General features: G+C 50.5%; 1 protein-coding gene across 9 annotated transcripts; it reads right to left on the bottom strand.

Moving 5' to 3' along the window:
• Positions 1-9,235: 9,235 nt before the first annotated feature.
• Positions 9,236-22,920, bottom strand: TPRA1 (transmembrane protein adipocyte associated 1). 9 transcript variants are annotated; one of them, XM_023520921.1, is made up of 12 exons: positions 22,572-22,919; positions 16,298-22,297; positions 15,855-15,995; positions 15,509-15,641; positions 12,884-13,069; positions 12,718-12,790; positions 12,527-12,606; positions 11,853-11,963; positions 11,658-11,718; positions 11,393-11,495; positions 11,236-11,316; positions 9,236-9,912 (listed from the first exon to the last, which is right to left on the bottom strand). In XM_023520921.1, exons 3-12 carry the CDS (start codon positions 15,977-15,979, stop codon positions 9,669-9,671), a joined length of 1,197 nt encoding a protein of 398 aa, XP_023376689.1. In that variant the 5' UTR covers positions 15,980-15,995; positions 16,298-22,297; positions 22,572-22,919; the 3' UTR covers positions 9,236-9,668. The 9 variants fall into 9 exon arrangements, with proteins under 9 accessions (XP_023376689.1, XP_023376691.1, XP_023376690.1 ...); XM_023520923.1 differs by having other exon boundaries at positions 20,496-22,297; XM_023520922.1 differs by having other exon boundaries at positions 16,298-20,590.
• Positions 22,921-24,757: the final 1,837 nt, after the last annotated feature.

The following is a 24,757-nucleotide window of genomic DNA, read 5'->3' as shown; positions in this document are numbered from 1 at the left end:
ATGAACCCACTTGATTAATTTAAAGCCCAAAACACAGTGCTACACATTGTTCACGGGCACACGTCTATTTGCTGAATTGATAAACACAAAATTCAATACAGTGGGATAGTGGTTACCTACTGTGGAGGTCAGGAGAGAAAATTAGGAGGGGAGGGTTACATGTGGGGTTTCATCATATCTGTGATGTTAAATTCATAAAGTTGCTTTTAAAATACCTATTTGAATGACTGTGAGAAAATTTGAAACTGACAAGCTGGTGGTATGTTCTACCACCAGTTCATTCATTTACTCTTAATATTTTGGGGGTATGTGTAGTGGAGACTGCCAGCTGCCTAATATCCACTTTCTTTCTCACTGATTTATCGGGGCAGCATGTGTCCAACTCAAAAGAAAAAGAAAAAAAACCCTACATATTCCAGCCTCCCTTGAAGTGTAGTGGCCATAACAATTTTTGGCAAATAAGGTGAAAGTGAGAGTTATTAAATGCAGTTTATGAGAAAGCTCCTCAAACAGAAGGGTAACAACTGATAGCATGGTTTCTTTTCACTCTTCACCCTCATTCCTTTCTCCCTCTTCCTACCTAAAACTAGGTAGGAAAGGACTCTTGGAGCTGTAGCTGCCATTTTGTGACCCCCAAGGCCACCTTGAGGATGGGAACCAAGACTAAGATGGCAGACCATAAAGACAGAGGGAGTTGGGCCTTGATGAGATCATGGAGCCAGCCACCAATCCTGAACTGCTGCTTCCTGAGCTCACTTCATCAAGGAAAAATAATCTCTGTATTTAAGCCATTTGGGTTGGGGTGTGTCCACTCTCAGCAATCACTCCTCAAAGCACACCAGGAGCCCGCCTTTTCTCACCATGGGTGCAGGTGACATGTGCCCTAAGTCCCTTACTTGCTAATCCTGTTCTGCTCTTTGCCTTTCCAGAGTCTACATTTCAAGCTTATTGAGCCTACTCCCTTTTTTTTTCCTTCTCTTCTTGCTAAATAATGAAATTTTAAGATTTCGTCTTGAAAACTCTAACCTTTTCCCGTGCTGGTAAAAGAATTCTCAGCAAGATAAGAAGGAAAATGTTCCCACTCCCCTACAGCTACAAGAACAGACAGACACTCTTCAGAATCACAAAGCTGGTTTCAATAAGTGGGGAATTGAGAATGTTTACCAAAAAAGTACATATGGCCTCCTGTTCAGTATGGAGACCGACGTGAAAGTGTAAACTTCTGTTCTATTTTCCGTCCATATAAAAGTGTCCTTAGAAGGGTTATTTGTACAAAGGAGGCTTTGGGCCTGGCTTCTGTGCCCTGTGAAACAGGACCTGCACCCCCCTCAAGGCCATGAGGCCCATGATGGGAGGGTCCTATGTGATCATTTCTTACCCTGAGGATAACATTTAATGTGGTATCTGTTATTTTCTGGGATTTCTGAGTCAAACCATATGAGGCTCACTGCCACTTGCATAAAGGAAAAAAGTTAACAAACTAAGATGTTAGATTCCTTATTTGAATCAAGATTCCAAGAGTCTCATCTCACTGAAATCAACACTGATCCAGCAGTCCTTGCTCAGATGTTTCCCTGCTCAGAATGTCCTCTTACTCCATCTCCGTTCATTTCACTAACACTGGCTCCACCTTCAAGCCCACCCAGTCTCCATCTTTGAAGAACCCCTGTCTGTGGCAGAGCTGGGTCTCCTCCGTGCCCTCAGCCCCCCAGCATCTCACAGAGGTCCCTCTTCACTTAGATTAGCCAGGGCTCCTCTAGTCCCAGTGCACAGGAGCCTGATTCAAACTGGCTTGGACAAAAAATAAACGGCATTAGCTTCTGTTCCTGGAAACCCAGCAGGACTACATTCAGGCACAGATGGATCAAGGCACCAGGGTAATGATTCACACCTGTGCTTTGCTCCCTGTCTTGGCCCTGCTGTACTTTGGGGTGGCTTCGTCCTCAGAGAGGCTCTAACAAGGCAGCAACAGCGGCTCCAGACCGCATTCCACCAGCCCGGCCAACTCTGAAAAAAGAGAAGTCTTGGTCTTGAGGTCCAGAAGCAGCTCGGTGATCCTGATTGGCTTGGTCCAAGTCTCACATGTGTTCCTGAGCCAATCACTGCAGCCCCTCATGGACTAAGCCTGGATCTAGCCATGAGCTGAGGGCAGATGTGGCCCTGTGGATGCAGGAGGGCCAGTATGTGAAAGCTCAAAGTGAGGTGGCACAAAAGAGCACAGCAACATGAAGTTATAATCTGTTTGGTTTCTTGTTTGCTTTCTGTGTCTGGACCACCAAACAGAGCCTGCCACACATTAGATGCTCAGGAAATGTTTTCAGAATGACATGTGTGGGGGAGTACAAGATGCAGCCTGGGAGATGTCAGTTCAATGCTATGCCATTAGAATGTCTCTGATATTTCAAATTCCGATATGTACGATGGCTAGGCAGGAAACAGATGATTGGCGCAGGCCAGGGGACCTGTCAAAACTGGGGAGAAAAATGCCCCGATCTTAGATTATTGCATCTTGTGAAATTTTTTTTTGAGAAGTTGAATATCTAGATGTGAGTGTGTAAAATCTAATATTTAAATTCTGACAACTAACTTTTTTAAAAAAATATAAGCAAGCCCATGGGCTACTTCTGTTTAAGAGGATGATAAGAACCATTATTTTAAATTAGAATGAGAGGGGAAGAGCAAGAGCCTTCTGGAAAGCCACCTTTTGGGGTGGGGGCTGCTTGGATGACTACAAGAGAGTGCAGTCACCCCGCACCACCCCCTCATCAACCCCAGTGGCAGACTGCAGCATGAGGGCCCAGCCCAAGACGAGGGCCATCTTCTCAGATGTCTCTCACGTTTTCCACCTGGAATCAGGCCTTTCTTCCCCAGAATGCCCTTCAGCTCTGGCCAGGCAGAACCGATTTTGTGTCTTGGGGCCTCCCAGAGCCCCTTAGGAGAGCTTGACTGGAACAGTCTGAACATTCTTCACAGCAGGCGATTGGGTCTTGATTTGCTGGATGCATTCAGCTGAGTTACCAGCTCCAAACCATATGAGAAATAAAATGCTGGCCACACTCTTACATTTACAATTACATGGGTGTTCCCACCAGCAGCCCCAATGCCCCCCACTTACCAGCCAAGGTCCTTCTTAGAAATGGAGCGCTGCATAGGACGGGCACAGGAGGCTTTGTCAAGGTCTAGGAGGCCTGGTCAGTGCCACATTACAGGTGGGGAAACCGAGGCAGAGAGAGTGAGCAGCGTGCCAAAGTCACGAGTGAGGGAAATACAGAGCTGGGACTGGGAACTGGATCGTCTGCTCCATGCCCACATAGTGTTCATTCTAGACCCTGCTCTGCCATAAAAACCAGGAGGCTCTCTATCCCTTCCCAGGCAATCCTTTGGGAGTTTTTCCTGCACCCCCCAGACTGGCAGTGGCTGTAGGTTTCTCATGTTGGTCCAGTGGCCCAGAGGCACAGCTTGAAGCCCTTTCTATGCAGGAGATATTTCTGTGAGTCTTGGCCATGAGATGAAGTAGTTAAAGGCCTGGGGTCAAATCTCACCCTGCCTCGTGTTTGGCCATGGGATCTCTCTATCCCTCAGCTTCCTTATCTGTGAATTAGGCATCTTAACAGCGTGAGACTGTGTAACCCACATGGAATGTTTAGAATTACTGTAATCACAGACTCCTGGATGACAAAGAACTGTCATTATCCCCTGGGATAACCAACCAAGAGCCTTCAACTCCAACGCAGGGCCCTGACGGATGGCTCTGACTTCCTGTCAGATGTGACATCAGCTCCAATTCACACCCTCCACACCTGCTGCTGCAGGAGGTGGAATGTGGCAACCTGCTTTCCCTTGGGCCCATCTCCCAGGTCCCCTTCCCATAAAATAATAACTGTACCTCTATGAGCCTCAGAGTCCTCATCTGTAAAATGAGGACCAAGGAATAACATCTGTCTCACAGAGTATTTATCAGGACTGTAGCAGATTTATCTGTGGTGGATAACCCACATGTGTGAATGCAAGTCGCCAGCTCAAAGAAGAGACTGGCCCCCTGAGACCTAGCAATGCTATGAAGCCCAGAAGGGCCTGCCTTGACTTCTCCTGCTGAGGTTAGTGCAGGGACAGAGCCCACATACAAATTCCCAGGACAGAGGGTACTCAGGACCCACATGCTTTAGGTCTCAGTTGATTTGTGCAGTTTTGGAGAGTGTGTCCAGTGTCTGACTCAGTCAGACCACCATTCCACCCCAGACTGCTCACACCGATCTGTTCACTGGCACGTAGATTCAAGCGGGTACTTCTGACACTTCAATTTTCCACAAACCCACTTCTGATACTGAAGACGCATGTTGCTGGTGGCTACAGCCATCCTTTCCGATGGTTCAGCACCTGCGTCCCTGGGCTAGCTATGCCCCCTTGTGACTGCCTGCCCTGGGGATGCAGAAGAGCAGACTCAGGGAGAAGTGGGAGTTATCTCAAGCAGCCCATCTGCCACAGGCTTGGTGACATGGGCTGGACAGCCTATGTGGCAGGTGCAGGCAACCTAAGCATTGTTGGCGATGGGCCCAAGAAGCTAGTGGCTCTAAGAAGAGCCATTCCCCCATCCCTAGGAGAGAACATGCCTACTCCTCCTGGGCTCAGGGCCTGGGACTGCAAAGTACAGGCAGCTTGTCAGGGAAGGAACAATGCCTCCTATGTCAGCATTCCAGAAGGAGGGTCAGCACAGGGAACCAGAGACACTCTAATATAGTAGCAATGGATGTCGGTGTTTCCTCAACTTCACAGGCCCCATCTCCAAAAGCAAGCTGATGCCACCACAACATATCAGCTTCTCTCCAAGATCACAGAGGTCCCAACCCCAAAGCAGAAGTGATGTTGCTGGAACCTGGAGGGAGCAGGAAGGCTAGGGTGTTTGGGTTACAAGCCTGGCTCTTCTGAGGAAATGAATCCACAAAGGGGTGAGACAACTTTTATGTGAAGCTGACAGAATGATCTATGAGGTCTAAAAATGAGGCCTATGAGATAGAAGATGAGGGGGTGGGTGATCCTGTGAACCCAGTGCTGTTCCTCGCTCCCAGCTAAGATCTTGCTTTCCTTATTTGTTGGAAATCCAATTAACTAAGCACCTACTGTATACCAAGCGGCCTATCTCATTTAACTCTTGCATCAGGCAGGATATGCTAGGATATGCTGCAGTAACAAACAACCCCAAATCTTAGTGCTTAAAGGACAAAGATTTACTTCTCATTCTGGCTACATGTTCAATGCAGCTTAGCAGAGGAACTCTTCTCATGGAGGTCCCTAAGGGACAGACTGACAGAGGCTCTGTTTTGACACGGCCCTACCATTACTGTGGCAGGACAGAGTAATGTGCTGGCAATTAAATACTTCTACCTAGAAGTGACACCTTGCACTTCTACTCACATTTCATTAGTCAAAGTATGTCTCATAGCTTTATCCCCTTCAAAGGGGGTGAAGTATAATAGCTCTATATGTATATCCAGAAGGAGGGGAAGCAGAATGTATGAGTGTTCCCCAAGGGAACCTTCTTACACAGGTGCTGTGAATCCCAGTCTATAAGCCTGAGGGGTTTCCTAGAAGGCTGCTCATTTCCAGCTGGGCTCTATTCCTCTGAGTAGGCGAAAGATTTAACCTCAGTTATTTTTGAGGGTTTTCTGCCTGGTCCATGGATTTGGCCAAGGTCCCAGGATCTTGCACAGTGTCAGAATGTCAGGGAGAGAAGCTTTAGTGCCATTTGCTATGGACTGAATTGTGTCACCTCAAAATTCACATGTTGTAGCCCTAACCCTCAATACCTCAGAATATGACTGTATTTGGAGATAAAGCCTTTAAGAAATGACTAAGTTAAAATGAAGCCATTAGGGTGAGTTCTAATCCAACCTGACTGGTGCCCCTATAGGAAGAGGAAATTGGGGCACACAGAGAGACACCAGGGGTGGGCATGCACAGAAGAAAGGACACAGTGAGAAGGTGACCGTCTGCAAGCTGAGGAGAGGCCTCAGAAAGAATGAACCCTGCTGACATCTTGATCTTGAACTTTCAGCCTCCAGAACTGTGAGACAATAAATGTCTGTTGTTGAAGCCACCCAGTCTGTAGTACTTTGTTATGGTATCCGAGCAAATTAGTACCCCACTGGTCATGTGTTCATATCTGTTATCACTGAACCTCCAGTGCTCCTGGCCACGGGGACCTGCAGGTCTCAAGCTCTGCTTTGTCGATGCCACACAAAGGCTGGGAGACCCTTTATAGCAGCTGAGAAACCTGTGTGCAGAGTCTTCCTCCCTAAATTCATAAGTGTGCCATCTGGAGCCTGGCCTTCACCATACCTGGAGTCCCAGTGCTCAGGGACACACAGACTTCATTCCCAAGGGAATTCTCGCCTGTTTCTTTCCACAAGCCCTTGCTGCTCTCTGTAACCCTAGGCATTTGAAAACAAAGTCAGAAAGTAATCCACCAGCTGTGAGCCTTCCTGGGCAAGGAAGTCCGGGACCAAACTCCTGTGATGTGGAAGGGATGAGAAGGGTGAAGTTCAAGAAGAAAAAGACAAAAATTGGTTTCTCAAAATATTATCCTCAAGTGAGGGGCATACCATCACCCTCATGTGTTTCAGTTAGGATTGGGCTTGCCATAAACAAGATCGTTTCTCTCATGTAAAAGAAGTCTCTTGGTAGCAGCCTAATGCTAGTACGGCAGCACCATCATCATTAGGGTCAGAGCTTGTTTTGTCTTTCTATTTGACATTCAGGTATCATCAGGTGACAACCAGTCCTCTGTTACCTTGTGTCATTGATGAGGAAACTGAGGGTCATAGAGAAGACGACTTCCCCAGGGACCACAGGCATGAGCATGAGCACTAGAGAGATAAGACTGGAACTTGGGCCACATATGGTGAACTCCATCACCATAAAGACTTTCAGAACCCCTTGCATCCTGGCCACTTTTCTACACGATGTCTGTTCCTACCCAGGCACAGCGCACAAGATGTGGTCCAAGCAGAACAAACATGAGGAGGGCTCTTCGGAAAGATCAAAAATTTGAACAGTCAGTGAGGCTGTGCTGGTAGAAGTTAAAACTGGTCCAGTCTCTATGAAAGGAGTATTGGTTTAGATTAAGTTCAACTATAAGAGAAAAATCCAAAGTGGTTTAAATGAGATAGATATTTATGTCTCACATACAAAAAGTCATCTGAAGGTAGGAGATCCAGGGCTGTTATAGATGAGCCACATGTCAGGGACATGGGCTCCTTTTATCTTGTTGCACTGCCCCAAGAGGCTTCCATTCCCAAGACAACCCTATGATTCAATATGGTTGCTACAACTCCAGCCATTGCAACCACAATCTAGTTAAGAGGAAAGAACAGAGCTTACCCTCTCTCTCTGAGGGTGTTGTATGCACACTTACATCCCATTGACTAGAATTTAGTCACATGGCCACATCCACCTGCAAGGAAGGCTATAAAATGTCATCTTTATTCCAGGAAGCTCAGTATCCAGCTAAAAATCAGGCATTCTACCACAGGAAAAGGAGAACATATACTAGGGGACAGCTATTATCATCTGCCAGACTATAAGTATAATTAAAATTAATTAAGACTGTGTGTTCCAGCAATTCCACTTGCATGAGTTACCAAAAGCATATTTATAAGAATTTTTATTGCTGCATTGTTTGTTGTTGCAAAATATATTAAAAACAAAAGTACATCCCGAGGGGACTGGTTAGATAAATTGCCATGTATCCATAATGCATGCAGCTGCCAGAATGAATGATCTCCAGATCAATTGTCAACTGGAGAAAACTACGGAGCATTTACAATCCCAAACCAGGGGTAATACACACACACACGCACACATATACTTCCAGAAGGCTATGGAGACCCTGGCTTCACAGTGCTTCTGGGAGCAGGACAAGAAACAATGTCAAAGTCAAAGAGATTCACCTCCTACTGTATACCCCCTTGCAATGCATGATTTTTTTTGGTCACGTAGATTATATATTTAAAGAAACAAATTTTAAAATCAGAACAAAAAAGCAGGTTTTTAACCTCTTTTCTTCTATTGACACCTCCCTAAGGACTTGGCTGCTTACTCAGTAATCTCACCGTGCCAACCAGGCTGTCGCTGCAACAGCTTAGATTGTGCACACATCAAAGGTTCCCGATAGTGAACCCAGCCCTAGATTTGACCTTCAAACCCCCATCTGGCCCCCAATACTTTCAGGCTTTCCTTTCCTGCCTAACAGGATTCTTCGAAAGCTGTGAGGTCGTAGCAAAGTGTGCCATGTGGAGATTCCCAAGCAGCCCTGGAGTTCCCTCAGCTGGGAGCCCAGCCCACTGGCTGTGCCTTTGCACTTGCCATGCCCATGCCACTGACAGCCCTCTGGGCCCTGGATCCTGGGGAGCCTGGCACGTTGGCCTCACTGTCATGAGCTATGTCAGAGTTGGTGCCTTTGGTGCCATCCTATGAAAAAGGGTGGCAGTGGAGGTGGGCGCCAGGCCCGATCCTTAGCACCCCCACTGTCATGGCCTAGACCTTTTCCCCTCTGACAGTGAGGATTATATAACTGGCAACTTCCTTTTTCCTCTGTAAATTGTACACAAAACCAAAATTAGCTACACCGGCAGCAGTATGGACATGTGAACCTCCCTCTTATTTCCATTTTCTCAGTGTTTTACTCTGACTTTCTCCATTTTCAGCTCATCACATCCATTCTAATTACAAATGTCACTCCCTAGCATCCTATCTTCTGAGTGCCTACTGTGTGTCAAGCACTGTTTTAGAGGCCAATGATATGTTATCTTTATTGTTCCATTCCCAAATGTCAGCTATTTACACTTACTATACTCCAGTCCTCACAAAAACCCTTGCAACACAGGCTTTCTTATTCCCATTTTACAGATGGTAAAACTAGAGCTGGGGGAGGGGAAGTGGCTAGCTCAAGTCAACAGGGCAGTAGGAGCAGAAAAAGGACAGGACTCGTAAGGCTTACTCCAATCCCACACTCCTCAACAGGGCGAGGAGACAGCCCAGAGAAACCACAGTTTTTTCCACATCTGTCTCCTCCACAACTTCTCTCTACCTCCCAATGGCCAGCAGGGCCTGCGCACTAGCCAGTGTTCCTTGGTTGAGCCCCTAGAGGGACTTGCTAGGACCTTTGAACAACCTAGCCCTTGGGCTCCTAAAAGGAACCAGGCCTCTATTCCTGAAGAACCTCCACAGCAACACCTTCTGCTCTTTTTCCTTTTTATTAAAAAATAAATCAAGAAAATATACACACTTCAGCCCACCTGCCAGAGTGGGCTTTGAGGAGGCCAAAGCACTTGGGCGCGGGGGGGCAGACCAGTCTTGGATACCCAGGCTTTTTCCTTTGGAGAAGGGTGGTGCCCTCAGCCAGCCTAGCCAGGCCTGGCCCTGGGAGATCAAAGTCTGGGCCATGTCACTGAGCAAGGCAAGGACATGCGGAAGGGGAGGTGGCCCCCAGGTAGAGCAAAGGTGGCCAAGGGCAATTGGGGGCCCAGAGAGCAAGACAGGGCCTGCATAGGTCTGCTATACACACAAACTCCCGTGACCTTGTCCTCCTCTGGGAACTCTATATTCCCTGGCCTCTTGTCTGGTCTGCCCTCCACAGGCCCCAGCACACCTTCCAGCCAGGGCAGCCACATTTAGGCATTGAGAGCCTTCCAGCGCTCACTGTCCGTGCTATTGATGCTGCCGGTGTGGCAGGGCATGGAAGCAATATCATCCAGGTAGGCCACCCCGCCAGCTGAGTCGAACTGTGTGCTGGCAGCACCCGCCGCCTCCAGGCCTTCTCGCCGGGCCACAGCGTAGGACTGGGGAAGGTGCATATCTGGTTCTTCAGTCTCGTCCACTTGGCATTTGTAGGAGAAGAGGATCTTGGGCTCCGAGCTGATAGGGAGGACAGAGGGGCAAGGGAGTACCACTGTTTGAGTCTGGAAAGGCCCTCCCTCGCCGGGCAATGAGGCCATAAGACCAGGAGGAAATACGTTAATGGCTGCCTAACACCTGCCCAGAGGTCCCTATTACTCGGTCTGTAGAGTCTAATAGGACTAAAACCCAGCCTCCTCCTCCTCCTCCTCCTGGCTGTGTGAGCTTGGCTGTAGAGCTTTTGTGTCATTTCTCACCCAAAATGCATGCAACAACCCCGACCTCAAAGGCTCTTTGTGGGGGGTAAACAGCCTGAAACAATACCTGGCCAAACATGCTCAGCAAGCATTGGCCATAACCTCCACCCCTGCAGCTCTTATACTATCCACTCTTTACTCACCTGATCCTTCAATCCTTAGGATCATTTCTGAGAGAGAAAGCACTGTACTCAATTTACAAACAGGAGCCTGAGAACAAACTGGGATTGGGCTGGGAGAAAGCTAGTCCTTCTTACTCCATCTCTAAAGCCCTCACTCAGCATTTCCATGTGAGAAGAAGATGCCTCAACCTACCCTCACACCTGGAAGGTGGAGAAGGATGCTGGGGAAAAATGCCCTTGTATCCATCACCTTAGAGGCCTAGGGTCTATCCCTCAATCTCATATGTCTCACCTGTCTCCTTGACACACCTCCGAACACACATGTGTACAAAAGTACACTCCACCTCATGCTCGAATGTACACCAGACTCCCTCCAATCCTGATCCGCGCTCCCCAACTGCCCCCAGCTAGAATACAAGCTGCATGTACATTTGTGTCTACTTTCTTCCTGATTGTGTATGGAGCTACAGCAGTGTGAAAGTATGCTGAAGGAATGGGCTAATCTATTCTTAAATGAAATATAGCAACTGTAGAACGATGTGCATAGCCACTTTCTCTCCTGTGGGGAAAATGTATATGTCTGTGGGTGTTGCATATATTATATGTACGTGTGTGTCTGTTTATACGTGTATATATGTAAATACATGTTATATACATATATGCACGTATATGTGTACATAATGCATGTGTATGTGAGGACGAGTGTGCATATGTGCATGTGTGTATATGTATACATGTGTATGTAAATATACAAACTCCATCTGCCTCCTCTGTCCTGATGAAACCTGCACCTCCACAGGGAACAGGGAGGCTCAAGACACTGTTCTATGCCACAGAATGCAGACGGCGCGGTTCTTCTGGAAGCCACACGGGGGCGCCCACAGCCCTCCAACCCAGGGCTGTGGGCGGAGCTCCACTAGGAGCCCCAGTCCACCAGCCCAGTGAGCCCCTGTGGAAGAACTCACCCGAAGAAGCCCCGGAGGAAGGCCACGTATATGAGGGGTGCAAAGAAGCTGAAGTAGAGGAACGTGGTGGCATCCACACAGCTGGAAGAAGGGAAGCGGGTCAGAGTGAGCCTCATTGGCAGGTCCTCCCCCTCTCGGCGCCCTCTGCTTCACCTACCAGAGCCCCTCGATGATGTCAGCGCAGAGCAACGCACTCCCTAGCCCCTGCAGCAGGTTGAGCAGCGCCAGGATGCCTGTGTACACGTAGAAGCTCCTCCGCGCTGGAGGGTGAGGGAAATGAGGTCCTGCCCTCTCCTCCACCCCTTGAGCCCCTGGGAGGCCTCCCTCTCGCCTCCCACCCACGCCTCTCCATCTCCAGGCCACAGTGGCCCAAACAGACCCACCACTACCCCCGTGCCCAGCTGTGTCCCAGAGCTGCTCACAAGGCAGGGAGATGCGCTCCTTTAGCGGAGTCTTGGGAAGTATGACCACCAGAGAGTACACCTGCAGATACAGAGTGGGAATGAGAAGGATGCTGGGGAGTACGAGGCCCAGAGCTAGACGTACCAAGGCATCCAGGCTCCGGCTCACCCTGCCACCCCTAGGTACTCAGGCTTGGGGCCCACCCTCTGCCTCACCAGGAAGAAGAAGCAGGAGCTGACCAGCCAGAACTGGCGGCCTCCATGCCCATAGATGTTGAAGTCCTCAGCTGAGAGGTGGGAATCAGGGTAGAGGATCTCCAGCGTCCCCTGCAGGGGCAGGCAGGGGAGGATCTCACAGGCTCTTGCCACCTGGAAAGCCCCCTTCCTGGGGCTTTCCGTGATACAGAGCCCTGAAGCTCTCCACCCCACGGGACCCAGCCCAGGCCTGGCCCTCAGAAGTTCCTGCCTTACCTGCTTTCCAGTCATACCCTGCCCATCTAGCCCCAGCACCCAGAACAGGCCAAGACTGAGGCAAGGGGCAGCTCTTGCCCCAATCTAAGAAAGATCTCTGGAAGCAAGGCTCTCAGTGTGGTCTGCAGACCTGCATCCTCCTACCTGGGCTGCCTGTTAAAATAGTAGGTTCTGGGCATCCTCCCCTCCCCAACCCTGACCTACTGAATGAGACTCTGAGGGGGCCCCAGAACCTACTTTGCTAACAACAAACATCCCAGGTAATTCTTTAGATGCATTTAAAGTTTGAGAACACTATACATGATTAACATTCAAACCCTGATCCAGGACCAGAAGTTGGTGGGTACCTGGCCCTCACTGACTATAGGCCTCCTCCAGGAAGTCCCTGAGGCCATCCTGTCCCACCTCACCAACCTTACCTGGGTTACAGAGTAGGCCAGGGACAGCACCGTAGTGATGGCCAGCACCCGCTTGATGCTCGACTTGCTCTCCAGGTGACCTGGAAGAAATGTGCTGTTCAGTCAGCAGGAGCCAGCCCAGGTGACCATGGTGAGGGCAGGCCCTAGCCAGGGAGGGGCGGGGAGAGCACTGGCCCCAGCAGCAGACGCACCAAAGGCAAGGCCCAGGATAACCACACTCAGCTCGATGGCCAACAGGAAGAAGCGGGTAATCTCCCACAGGATCTGGACACAGAGTGGGCAGAGTGTCAGCCTGGGGCCCCAGTCACCCCTCTCCCCAGCACCCAGCACCCCCCTTGTTGGCAGGCCCAGCCACACCTTATCAGCCACAGTTGCAGCATCTGAGGCGCTGACTGTCATGGACACCACAGCCCGGGCGATGCCCACCAGCGCCACCACGAACACCTGATGGGTGAGAGGGGGTGTGGTGGAGTCGGAGAATGAGGCCTCTGGGAGCTGTAGGAGCAGCAAACCCACATACCATATCTGCAGGTGCTGATTCCTCTAGAACAAAAGAGATCCCAAGCGAAACAAGTCCAGAGGCAGGGAGACCCTCCACTGCCCTGGTCCTCTTCTCCTGGGCCTCAACATCCGAGCTACACTGACAGTCTCAGAATAGTTAGCAGGGTGACATGGTAGAGCCAGACTGCCTGGGTTCACATCCCAGCTCTACTGCTTCCTGCCTCTGTGACCTCAGGCAAGTAACTGCACCTCTATGCCTGTTTCCTCATCTAAGAAATTAAGGTAACAGCAACACCTACTGCATCCAGCAGGTGGGGTCAAATGGATAAATAAATGTAGCAGAAGAATGCCTGACACTCAGTAAGGGCTAGGTTCACATCTGCATTAATCTGGTCATATTAAGGATTTTAATTCTGAGACATGGGGGCTGGGGGAAAGGAGGCCACAAGGAAGAGGCATCACAGATCCCGGGAAAGGTGCCGCACGCACCAGCGGATATTGAAGAAGTCCCTGTGCTTGGCACCTGTGGCTTTTGTTGGCCCACTATCCATCCTTTCCTCTGGAAATATCCTCAGTCCTCTCCCCACCTCCTCCTTCACATGGTTGGAAAGGGCTGGCCTCCCCACTCCTGGCTTCAGGGACTAGCCTGTGACCTAGTGCTGGCCATTCACATATGCCATTCTCCTGGTTTGGGAATGGGGTGCGAGACCCAAGGAAGTTGAGTGAAAGGCAAGCCAGGACATCCGGTGCAGTTACTGGGAAAGGAAGTTGAGGGGATGCAAACTCGGAGCTGCTGGGGCTGCCTGAGTGCCATGAGTGCGGAGACTGCTAGAGACAGGGTCATCAGACGCCAAGCTGAGAGAAAGACAGAGACAGAGCCAGACAGCATCACTGAACCCCTGAATCCAGCCGTGCCCAAAGCTCTGGGACTTGTCACTTTCTCAATCAATATATTCTTTCCAGCTTCTGTGGGTTTAAGTTTGGTCTTCTGACACATACAAACAAAAGAGCCCAGATTCATACACACTCCATCCTTTGTGCCATGAAAGCCATGTCTGAGCCTTGGGGAGGCCAACATCACTCAGCAGGGCAAGCTGCAGAAGCAACAAACTGCTCTGTCCCTACTGTATGCCAAACCCTTGCTAGGCAGGAGCTATGCACAGTCATTTGGTGCTCATAGGAGCACCTCGAGCTAAAGCAAATCTAACACACATCATGTAGGAGGGAACTGAGGCACAGAGAAGTCAAGCCACTGGCCCAAGGTCATTCAGCACAGCTGGGGTTCAGAGGTGGTCTGCCCAAGTGCATTCTTATCACTGCCTCCTCTCAAGGATGAAATCCCCAAGAAGAGAGCAAGGCCAGTGCTGACTCCCTTGGCCCTGCCTCATGTTCCCGGGCATTGGCCCTGGGTCCCTTTCCCCTGCCAACTCCTTCAGAAAAGGCATCTGCTTGATATACAACGGGTGCTTAATATCTGTTGAATAAATACACAAACAAGTAAATGGTCAGAGAGGCAGTAGGAAAGAGCAGAGAAGAAAGCAGACCTTGGTTTCCACCCCTTCCCACCACTACCTTATGCCGGGGGTTGGGGAGAAATGGCCTCCATGGTTCCCCACAACCTCCTCCGATCTGCCTCTCTGTCTGGTCACTGCTCACTCCTCTGACTGGGGAGTTCTGACCCAGGCCACAAAAGAGAGACCAGGGAGCCACTCAGCTCTCCAACAGTATTAGCTGAGAGGCATAGAGAGAGGAGGACTCCAATCACTCAGGCCTGAGACCTGAAGGGAGTTGGACAGTCAATATCTGGGGTCTAATCCTGGGCTGCCTTCTCAACCACAGCCCTGCTATCTCTCCACAGGTACATCCACCAGGACCACTAAGTAAGGAGAATGTAGGCTCTCCCAACGGGTAGGAAGTATGCTCCAAAGAGGTCTCATAGAATGTGTGCATGGATGGACAAATGGACAGGTGGAGGCTCATTGGTATTTTTTCCCCACCTAGCATCCATTCCTCTTCCCTCCAGTAGTGGTTCCTCAGTTTCCTTCCAGGGCCCACCATCCTTCTATGGTCTGATTGAACTGACCCCACCCTCCCAGCTCCAAAGTACTCCTTTCCCTACTAGACACAGTAATTGGCTCAGGGCTGACCCGAGAATCTAAGGTGGGCCAATCAGAAGGCAGATCAGGTCTACACTGGCACCATCAGGAAAGAGGTATGGAGACAGTATGTTAGCTCAAAGCTGCTCTTGGCTACCTTTGACACCATATGGTAAGAACTCATCTGAGGTAAGGCCAGAGGAGAACAGAGATGCAGAAAGACAGAATCCTGATGACACTGGTTAATCCCCTGGATTCAGCAATACCTAAAGAGCTGCTTTATTATTATTATTATTATTTTTTATTACAGAGGCAATTAATAATTCTCTTTTTTGCTTAAGCCAGTTGGAGTTGGGTTTTCTGTCACCAGTTGGAGTGAACTCACCAGGATGTAGAAGGTGATAAAAATGGGGCTGGAGGTGATGCAGATCTTGGCCCGAGCAAATGGAAGCTTCCAGAGCAGGAAGATGAAGAAGAGCACATTGGGGATGAGCAGCAAGAGGTCCCAGTACCGGACCCTAGCAGATGGGTATAGAAGTCAGCTGACTGGTGAGATTGCACCCCACCTCCATTCTCATTACTTTCTCTCTCTCTCCCTCTCTCCTTCTCTCTCTCTCTCTCTCTCTCTCTCTCTCTCTCACACACACACACACACACACACACACACACACACACCAGGAAAACCTGCTCACACATAGCCAGCCAGCCCAGCAAGGCCGTGAATGCCTCACCTAGAGGTGCCGATGTCCTCATAGAGCAGCAGCAGACAGCGATGCGGCACACTGATATTGGGCATCGGGGGTAGGGGCAGCGCCGGGTTCCCATTGGCCCTACTCACCTCCTGCAGGTTGTCCATCCCAGCAGCAGCAGCCCTGGGGGAGTGAGCCACCATGTTAGCAGCACAGGGGCTGTGTGGCCTTGGGCCTCTAGGTCTCAGGTTCCCAGTGGAACACAAGAGGGGCCACCTACAGTGGGCATGCTGCCCACTGCCCACACACACACCAGGCAGGAGGGAAGGTGTGGCACTCCCACACATGTCACAACCCAATCCCTACACAGGAGCCCAGTCCCTCGTCTCAGGCTGTCTCGTGACCCTCAAATAACAAAAGTACTCCCTTCAGTGATTGAGCCTGCCTCCGTGCCAGGCACAGCAATGCAAGCTACTTAGCATCACCTGTTAGTCCCTCCAATCCCGGGGAAATAGGAGAGAAACAAGGTTCATGTCCCAGCCTGCCCTTACTTCCTTTTCTTCTTTGTGCCTCAGTTTCTCACAACCCCTGTAATGAGGGTAACAATAGTATGCACTCTATGAGCACTAGATAAATGACATGAAGCACCTCCAACAGCCCAACACACATGAAGTCCTCAGTGGCTGAGCTTTGGCTCCAACCCTCCACACCCATGTAGAACCTATTTGGAGGCCGAGTGACATGTGGGGTCACAGGCACCAAGTGTCAGAGCAGGGCATCGTGCATACCTCAGATGGCCCTCAAGCCTTTGTCTCCCTCTGCTGCCACCCTGGAAAGGCAGATGCAGATGGAGGGGATTTTGCACTATGCCTAGAAGATACACGGAGGTCTCCAAGTGGAAAGGATGAGGAAAGAGGAGGTGCTGTGGAGGGAGCTGTGCCTGCAATGACAGGGAGCTGCTGGGGGCAGCAGGAGTCAAGGGGGAAGGGCACAGCCAAGCACCCATGTAATGATCTGAGAATGAGAGGTCAGAGTCCAGCCTGGAAGACGAGAATTGGTTGTCTGGGGTCCTGGAGCCACTCTGGACAACCAAGGCAGGCTCATGGGCCGGCCACAGGACTAAAGGCATGCAGCAGTAGAGCTGGGCCCACATTGACAGGGGCAGAGGCTTCCATAGAGAGTTTGGGGAGCCCAGGGAAGGTGAGCCAGGCACGGCCTGGGTACCAGAACATAACAGACACCAATATTTAAAATGACTGAACCAACAGGGTCCTATGACCCACATCTCCACTTCAGGGTATGTTCATAATAGCCCCAGGCTGGGGGCAGCCCAAATGCCTGTCAGCAGAACATACACATGAATGGCGGTGCTCACATGAACAACAGTGGAACATTGTGGACATCATTTTTTAAAAATGGATTACTGCTACAGCAACATTAAAGGGCCTCGCGAGTGCCAAGCACCAAGTGAACATGTGGTCTGACCTTACGCAGAGAGCCAGGTGAGGGTTATCTTTTCAGAGGATGGAGGGTAGAGGGATAGTGGGAGGCATGTCAGCTTCTGGATACTTAATCTGGGTGATGGGTGCACCAGTGTGCTCACTGTGAGCAATTCATTGAGCCACAGACCTATGGTTCCTATACTTGTCATCTGTTTGGGTTACACTTCAGTAAAGTTTTAAAATCGAGATGTTCTTTTATACGCCGAGAGCACAGGTCTCCTACTCAGCAAGGAATAGCCCAGATTGGCAAGAAAGACTTGCAGCAATGCAATGGGAATCCCTGCTTGTCTGTCAACTAACACTATTCCTGAAAAACAGCAGGCCCAAGGCAGAGGTAGAGGGAACCAGGGACATCCTCACAACCAGGAAACTTGAGTGCTGCCTCTGGCTGAAAGGGAAAAAAAGACTCCATAGGAGGAGGGGGTAAGCCAAGACCTGGGGCTCAGGTCCCTCCATCCCTCTCTCCAATAGGCCACTGACTGGCGCCGGGGTCACGTGCCCACGGCTGCAACTTGAGAACATACCAATAGCAAGGAGTATTAAAGAGAACACATGCCTGACACATAGTAGGTCCAAAGAAAGAAGCTGGTTCCTTCCTTGTTCTCTACTAATGGGAAAGGCAGCCAAAGAAATCTACCCTTGCTTCATTCGTGCAATCTTCCACCAGCAGCAGGCAGTGCTGAGCACCTACTTTGAGCCAGGAGTACAGGTGCTGGAATATACCTGCTCCCATGGGACCTTCCTTCTAGAGGAGAGGTCAACAGCCAGCATAGACCTCATATTTAAAAAGCAAACTTCGTAGAGATAAGTGCTGAGATGAAAAGAGCACAGGACAGGAAACACAATAGAAACTGCTGTGCCCCACAACATATACCCTTTCCTGGAGTACTAGAGCCCGTGGATTCTAGTTCGCACGTGGCTTCCCAGAGCAATGGCTATTCTCCCAGCCTCCCCTAGTTATGGCCATATGAATAAGTTTTATCCAGCTAGGCATAAGCAGTGAGGTTTGCCAATTTCAGGTTGTACCTTTCTCCTTTCCAACTGGCTGGAATGCAAATGTGGTGGTAGAAACAGGAGCAGCCATCTTAGACCACGAGACAGAAGCCATGTATTGAGGATAACAGAGCAATTAGAAAGGTGTCTGGATCTCAGACACAGTGGGGCTCCATTCACGTCCTGGACAGCTTGCATGGAGACTGTCATGCAACAGACGGGAATAATCTTCTATCTTGTTATCTCAGCCTTTGTTTTACAGGCTAAGGCTGAGTCCCAGGAAATGCAAAGTGGTGCTGCCTCAGATTGGGCTGTCAGACAAGGTAACATTTGAGCTGAGATCCAAATAACTGAGAAAAAGCCAGCCTTGGAACAATCTAGACAAAAAGCATACCAGAGACAGGACAGCGATGCAAAGACCCTGAGACAAACGGGCTTGACCTGTTCAAAGGGCTAAAAGGCCAGTGTGACTACACGTGAAATCAGAAAGGTTGGCAGAGCCAGGTCAGATGGGGCCTTGTGACCACATGCAATGTGATTTCATTCTAAGTGTACTGAGAAGGATTTTCCAAAGGCAGGTGATGCGGTGCCATTTCCCTGTGGAGAGGCTCGCTTAGCTGCCAAGGACAATGAACTGAAGCAGAGAGACCCAGGAGCTACTGCACACCAGTCCAGGCACAAGAGGACAGTGGCTTAACTAGTGGCAGCAGTGGGATACCTTAGGGAGGTCAGGCCACAAGACCTGCTGGCAGACACACAGAGGGAGGGAAGAAAGCAAAGAAAGCCGATATCGTGGTGTCTGGCCTGAGCCCTGTTTAGCAGCAGTGAGGCCAACACTGTCAGTGGTGTCTCCAGCAGACACGGCCCTCTTCTTCCTTGCTAACGAGATGCTATTTTGTTTCAGGGACCCCCTCCATGGTGCCCTGCATTCAAGACAGGGTCCTCCCCAGCGCCAGAAGCTGAACCTTAATGAGTGTAAGCGGTGGTTGTGTGGAACAGTACCAGACACCTCAGCAGGGCACACGGTGCTCTAGTTTGACACAGGGCAAGGTGCTATGGATTTTTTGTGGACAGGGCCCAAGACTGCCAAATGTCCTGCAATGCAGGAGACAGTCCACCAAATGATCATCCTCCCCTTTGCCGACAGTGCCCTGTAGAGCTCTGGTCTGTCAAGAAGGGTGAGCCCTCTCTCCTCTTTATCAGCGGCTGGTTAGGCAAGGACATGTGATGCCACATAGGGAGTCTCCTGAGAAAAGTGTTCTTCCTTGACTGGCAAATACCCCCAAGGACAAAGGCCCCCTTCTATGCGCCTGTATGTAGCTCTCAGATTGAGGTATGATGTCTGAACTGTGGCCACGCTGTATCCATGTGAGGACCATGTGAGGAACAGGCCACCACACTGAGCACAGGGAGCTTACAGCTGGCATGGGCTGTACCACCTCCCTCAAAATTTCTGGTGACCTGAGATAACTTGGAAGTGACTGTGAGTTCAAGGAGAAAGATACCAGTCCCCTCTGCCTCACTCCCCACTTCCTGTGGGGCAAACTTCTGGACTTGGCAGCCCCACACCAGCTCTGGCCTAGGACAGAGTGTCAAACAGCCCCAGTTGGGGCAGGGCTGGGGTATATAGTACAAGTACCCAGCAGCCACAAGGTAGCTAAGAGGCCCCTGTGGCAAAGAGAAGCCAGTGGGGATGAATAGGGGCCAGGAGTGGGAAGAGCTGGATACAGTCCAGAGTGTGGGGTGTCTGGAAGGGTTTCTCTTGGCTTTGCCTGTCCAGCACCCCCATTTTCCTGAGGGGAAACCTCAGGTCTCCTAGTCTCCATCCAAGAGGTTTAAGTACAGCTGACTCTACCCCTCCACAACTCCAGGGAATGTGCATGCAATCTAAGCCTGGCCAACAAGGATGTACCATTGTCCTAGCCAGTGAGAATCAGCCCTGAGACTTTTGCTATAATTATTAGGAAAGAGATACAGTATCTGCTGAGAGCAGGAAGCCAGAGCGGAGAGCTGAGAGACAGTTGGAAATAGATCCTGGAGATAGATCCTCATGTGAGCCCCTGGATCCAGCCACACCTAGTTGCCCCCCTGGACTTTTCAGTTATAAAATCCCCAAATTTCCTTTTCTGTTTAGGCTAGTTTGAATCTGATTTCTCTGATTTACCAGAGCTCAGAGACGGGCAGCTACCTGAGAGGTCGGCAACACAGGCTGTTTGTCTCCAGAGTCCAGGCCCCCAATCAGCAATTTTCCAGGTGCCCCTCTCCAGACCTCAGTTTCTCCACCTGCAGATTGAAAAGCTTTGCTTCTCAGATTTGAGTGCTGTCTGGATCCAGCAGGCCTAGGCTGGGGCTGATAGTCCACATTTCTAACATACTCCCAGGTTGTACTACTGCTGCTCTGAGTTAAGTGGCCTTCAGCTACACCAGAACTACCACTCTGTGTCAAAGCTTATAAAATAACTGAAACAATGATAAAAATAAGATAAAGCAACTATGAACACTGTAAGCAGACATAGGGCAGAGTACTTAAACATCACACCAGCCTCTAAGAAAAAGGGAACTACTATTGTCCCCACTGTAGAGAGGAAGAAAGGAAAGGCACAAAGGGGTTAAGTCACTGTCCCACATTCTCTTCCCTCCAACCATGAGTAAGCTCCTGGCCTTGGGGCAAAAGCCCCCAGACAGAGAAGGGGTCTCCAGGCTCAGAAAACAGAGATGGTGGGAAGGCTTGCTGAAGGCAAGAGAGGAAGGGCTTGAGCCCAGACAAGAGGAAGGAGTGGAACCCAGATAAGGGGAATGGAGAAGGGGATTTTTAGGCCTTTCAGGGCCAGGGAAATTGTCACAGTTTCCTCCACTTGGGAAGGACTCTCCTGACCTCATTGACAGTCCAGAGGCCATCTTCCTACTCACTGCTAGGGCCTCTACCTCCCTCCCTTTGTCTGTGGCCAGACTGTGGGGCCAGATACCAGCTAAGCTCAGGTCACACAGTGCTAGACCTGTCAGAAGCCCCTGGAAAGAGCCTTCCCCTCTCTGGGCCTCAGCTTTCCTATCTCTCATCTGTGCAATAGAATTGACCAAAACTTCCTAGTGGGTGGGAAATCTAGGGAAAACAGAAAGCCCTGAGGAAAGAGGCTATAGTTCTTCACAGCTGCTGTAACTTCCCTCAGTGCTTCCAACACCTAGCATGTTGTTGAGCTTTTAAATCCCCCTATCCTTTAGCCTTGGTGGACACTGTCTTAGAGAGGCCACTCCTAGTAAACTGCCAGCAGCCCCGGCAGGAGACCTAGAGGAAGAGGAGCCCTGGGCCCCTTAACTCTCCTTCAAGGCCCAACCTGATCTGACCCCTGCCTACTAGTCTACCTCATTGCCTTCCACAGCCCAGCCCCTGGCTTTCATTTTATCCTCCTAGCTGCTAAGCTTATGCATATCTCAGGGCCTTTGTGCTTGCTCTTCTTTCAGCATTGTCTCACCATTCTGGCCACATCCTCAGAGCAGCCCTCCTTAACCATCTCTCACAACTAGCCCACCCTGTGTTTTATTGACAGCACTTAGCCTCTGTCTGAAGTGGCCCTAGCTGTGTGTTAATGTTTTTAGTAGCTGTCCGCCTTGGTGCTCATGACCCCATCCCCTAGAACAGTGCCTGGCACAAAATAAGTTCTCAACAAAATGTTATGATGTGATGTGGACAAATGAATCTCCAGCACAGTGCAGCCAAGCCCTTCTGGAGAGTGGAGAAGGTTGGGAGGACTCCAAGCCACAGGGTCAGCAAGCCCTGATCATTCTCCACAGCCCCGGAAGGCCTGTGTATCTATCTGTGTCTGTGTTCACTGCCCGCTCCCAAAGACTTCCCCTGCCCACATCTCCCATGAGACTTTCAGTTACCTCTTCCCCTATTCTAATGAGTCCTCACACTAGGGTCCCTCTTCGCCCTCTGAAACTTCCCCGAGGGTGTCCTCTGAGGCTGTGCCCTGAGCGGGAAGGGATCACTCCCTAGAGGAAGGAGAGGGGACAGGTGGGCCCCAGTCCAGATGTGAGGATTGGGGGATTGGGGTCCCGATCAGCCCCAAGATCCCTCACGGCTGCTGCGGGGAGACCATAGATGCACCCGGGCTCGGCGGGGTGGGGGTGGGGGAGCTCCCCGCCGGGCAGGAGTCAGGGAAGGGCTGTAGATGCAGCGGAGGCCGGGGCCTCTCTGGACTAGAGATGCCGGGCCCGCCGTAGGGCTTCACGCTGTGGCAGGAGCGGGCAGAGGGTCCCCTCTTACCTGAGAGTCCCAGGCTGCGCTCAGGTCCCACTGCCCTAGCCGCCCATCTGCCGCCGCTGGTGCGCGGACCCGGCATAGGCCACGGAACTCCGGCCTTCAGCGCCTAGAGCAGGCGGCCAGGGAGCATTGCGCAACAGCCGCGGGCCGCGGGCTCAGCGGAAATGGGTGTAGGTGGGGAGGCTAGGCGAGGTGCCGTCAGCTAGCTAGGCCCACCGGACCCCAGGACACTGTGCGGCGCTTCCCGGTAGCGAAGACCAGGTAAGCGGACGCGTTCTTTTCGTTTAGCCAAAACAGCAAAAAACACCTACAATCCCTACTAGGGGCACTCAGGCCCGCCCCAGCCCCCAGTAACCTATAGGAATGGAGCTACAGTGAAAAGAGGGTGCGGACGGCAGAAGAAGCCAATCACATGTCCAGAAGGCGGAGCGGCCCGCTGGCTTCTTAAAGTGACAGCACACAGCCACCGAGAGGAAAGAAAGACGCTGCGGGGAACTCAAGCGGTGGCATTTCTCACCCAGAAGGCAGCCTGGATCGTGGACACTGCCACCTCTTGGCCCCCGCGCCTGCCAGCGGTCAGTAGCCGTCAACGGACCAGCTCGTTCCAGCCAGTGCTGCTCCTCTTGGGCCTAGCTGAGCCTGACGGTCAGGGGAGAATCCTCCAGGGACCGTCCCCTCGGCGTGCCGCTCTGGGCGCCCTTCAGCGGCACTCCAGCCAGGTGACCTCTGATCATCTGGGCGAGGAAAGCAGAGTATGGACGACCCTGCCCCCGGAAGGACGCGTTTCCATCAGCGTGCCACGCTGCCTGAACATCAAAGTGCTCTGGCATTATTGAGAACTATACAGAATCCAGGCACTAATTTTCACAACCCTGTAGGTTGGTTATTACTAGTCTCATTTTACAGAGAAGGAATCTGAAGCTTAAAAATATTAAGTAACTTACCTAAAGCCACACAACTTAGAAGTGACAAAGCCTAGACGCTGCCCTTCCTCTCATTATTTCTAACTTCAGCAATTCTTTAGGCAACTTCCTCTGGGAAGCCTTCCCTGATTACCCCATCCTTGCCCGTCTGACATCTATGCTTGACATCTATGCTGTGTTTTCTCCTGGCTCTTCTACTATCCCCTCATGGTCTACCCCTACCCCCATGCCCACCTAAAACTAACTCTTCATTTCCTATCCACCCCCTCCTCATTCAGCATGCTCAAGCCTCATTGCTTCCCTCCCTTAAATACCAAGCTTGTTCCTCCCTGCAGTCCTCTGTATCTGGCTCCTGTCTGGCTGGCTCTTTGTCACATAGCCTCCTCCTTCCTGACATTCTAGCTAAAGTAGCTGTCCAGTCTTTGTTAAATAATGCCCTTTTATTTCCTCTGAGCACTGTCTCACTAACATGATTGTATTCATTTACTTGCTTCCTAGTCAGTCATCAGCCTCTCCCCACAAGAATATCAGTGTCATGAAAACAGAACTGTGCATGTCACATTCCCTGCAACGTCCTGAGGCTGACTCAGTGCCTGTTGCCAATTGTAAACACCCATAGTAAACCCAAGATACACACCCCATGATAACAAAGTTGCTTCACAGTTGGGCTGGAATGATATTGGTCTCTGTTCTTCACCTAGCTCCTGTTCTAAAACAGTGGGAAGTTATGATGTCACCACTTTGTGACCATTTGGGACTCGGCTTATCTGGGACTGTCCCATGCTGGCAGTAGGACAGCATGCAGTTTCCGTATCAGCCAGCAGAGTCTGTGCTCCATGCGGATGCCTGCCTTCATGTATGGACTGTAGGGAGTCAAGGTCAGCAATTAGAGTTTCTGCCAGGAAGTTATACACATACCCCAACTTACATTTAATTGGCAAAAGCAAGTCCTAAGCCACTTCTAACCTCCAGGGGCAGGAAACGTCTCTCCTACAATGTGCTAGAGGTAGAGAACTGTAGTATCTGTGACCAGACCAAATGACTACCTTGCATCTTTACTTTTATGCTTTTTGAGACAGTACAGACTTCTTGAGAGGAAAAAATGTTTGATATTACTATTGCAATGCACAATTCTATATTCTATACTCTGAATTTTGGGCCCCATTTGTAGGTTTCTGTGGGATTTTATTTGTGGAATAAATGAGAATTTGTATTTCACTCCCTTCCTTCAGGGCGGGCAGTGGCTTCTTCACTGCAGTATCCCAC

This window comes from Pteropus vampyrus, unplaced genomic scaffold (genome assembly GCF_000151845.1).
Source record: "Pteropus vampyrus isolate Shadow unplaced genomic scaffold, Pvam_2.0 Scaffold285, whole genome shotgun sequence".
Classification (NCBI taxonomy): Eukaryota; Metazoa; Chordata; class Mammalia; order Chiroptera; family Pteropodidae; genus Pteropus; species Pteropus vampyrus.
The sequence above is the reverse complement of the archived record's forward strand: the minus strand, read 5'-3'. Positions and strand labels throughout refer to the sequence as shown.

What these genes read in the sequence shown, in the direction of transcription:
- TPRA1 (XM_023520921.1), bottom strand. Translation starts at nt 15,979, where the DNA reads ATGGACAACCTGCAGGAGGTGAGTAGGGCCAATGGGAACCCGGCGCTG. An exon ending in GCTCCTGCTTCTTCTTCCTG is followed by an intron (nt 11,719 to 11,852) that starts GTGAGGCAGAGG and finishes CTGTATCTGCAG; the next exon opens with GTGTACTCTCTGGTGGTCAT. An exon ending in GACATCATCGAGGGGCTCTG is followed by an intron (nt 11,317 to 11,392) that starts GTAGGTGAAGCA and finishes CCCTTCTTCCAG; the next exon opens with CTGTGTGGATGCCACCACGT.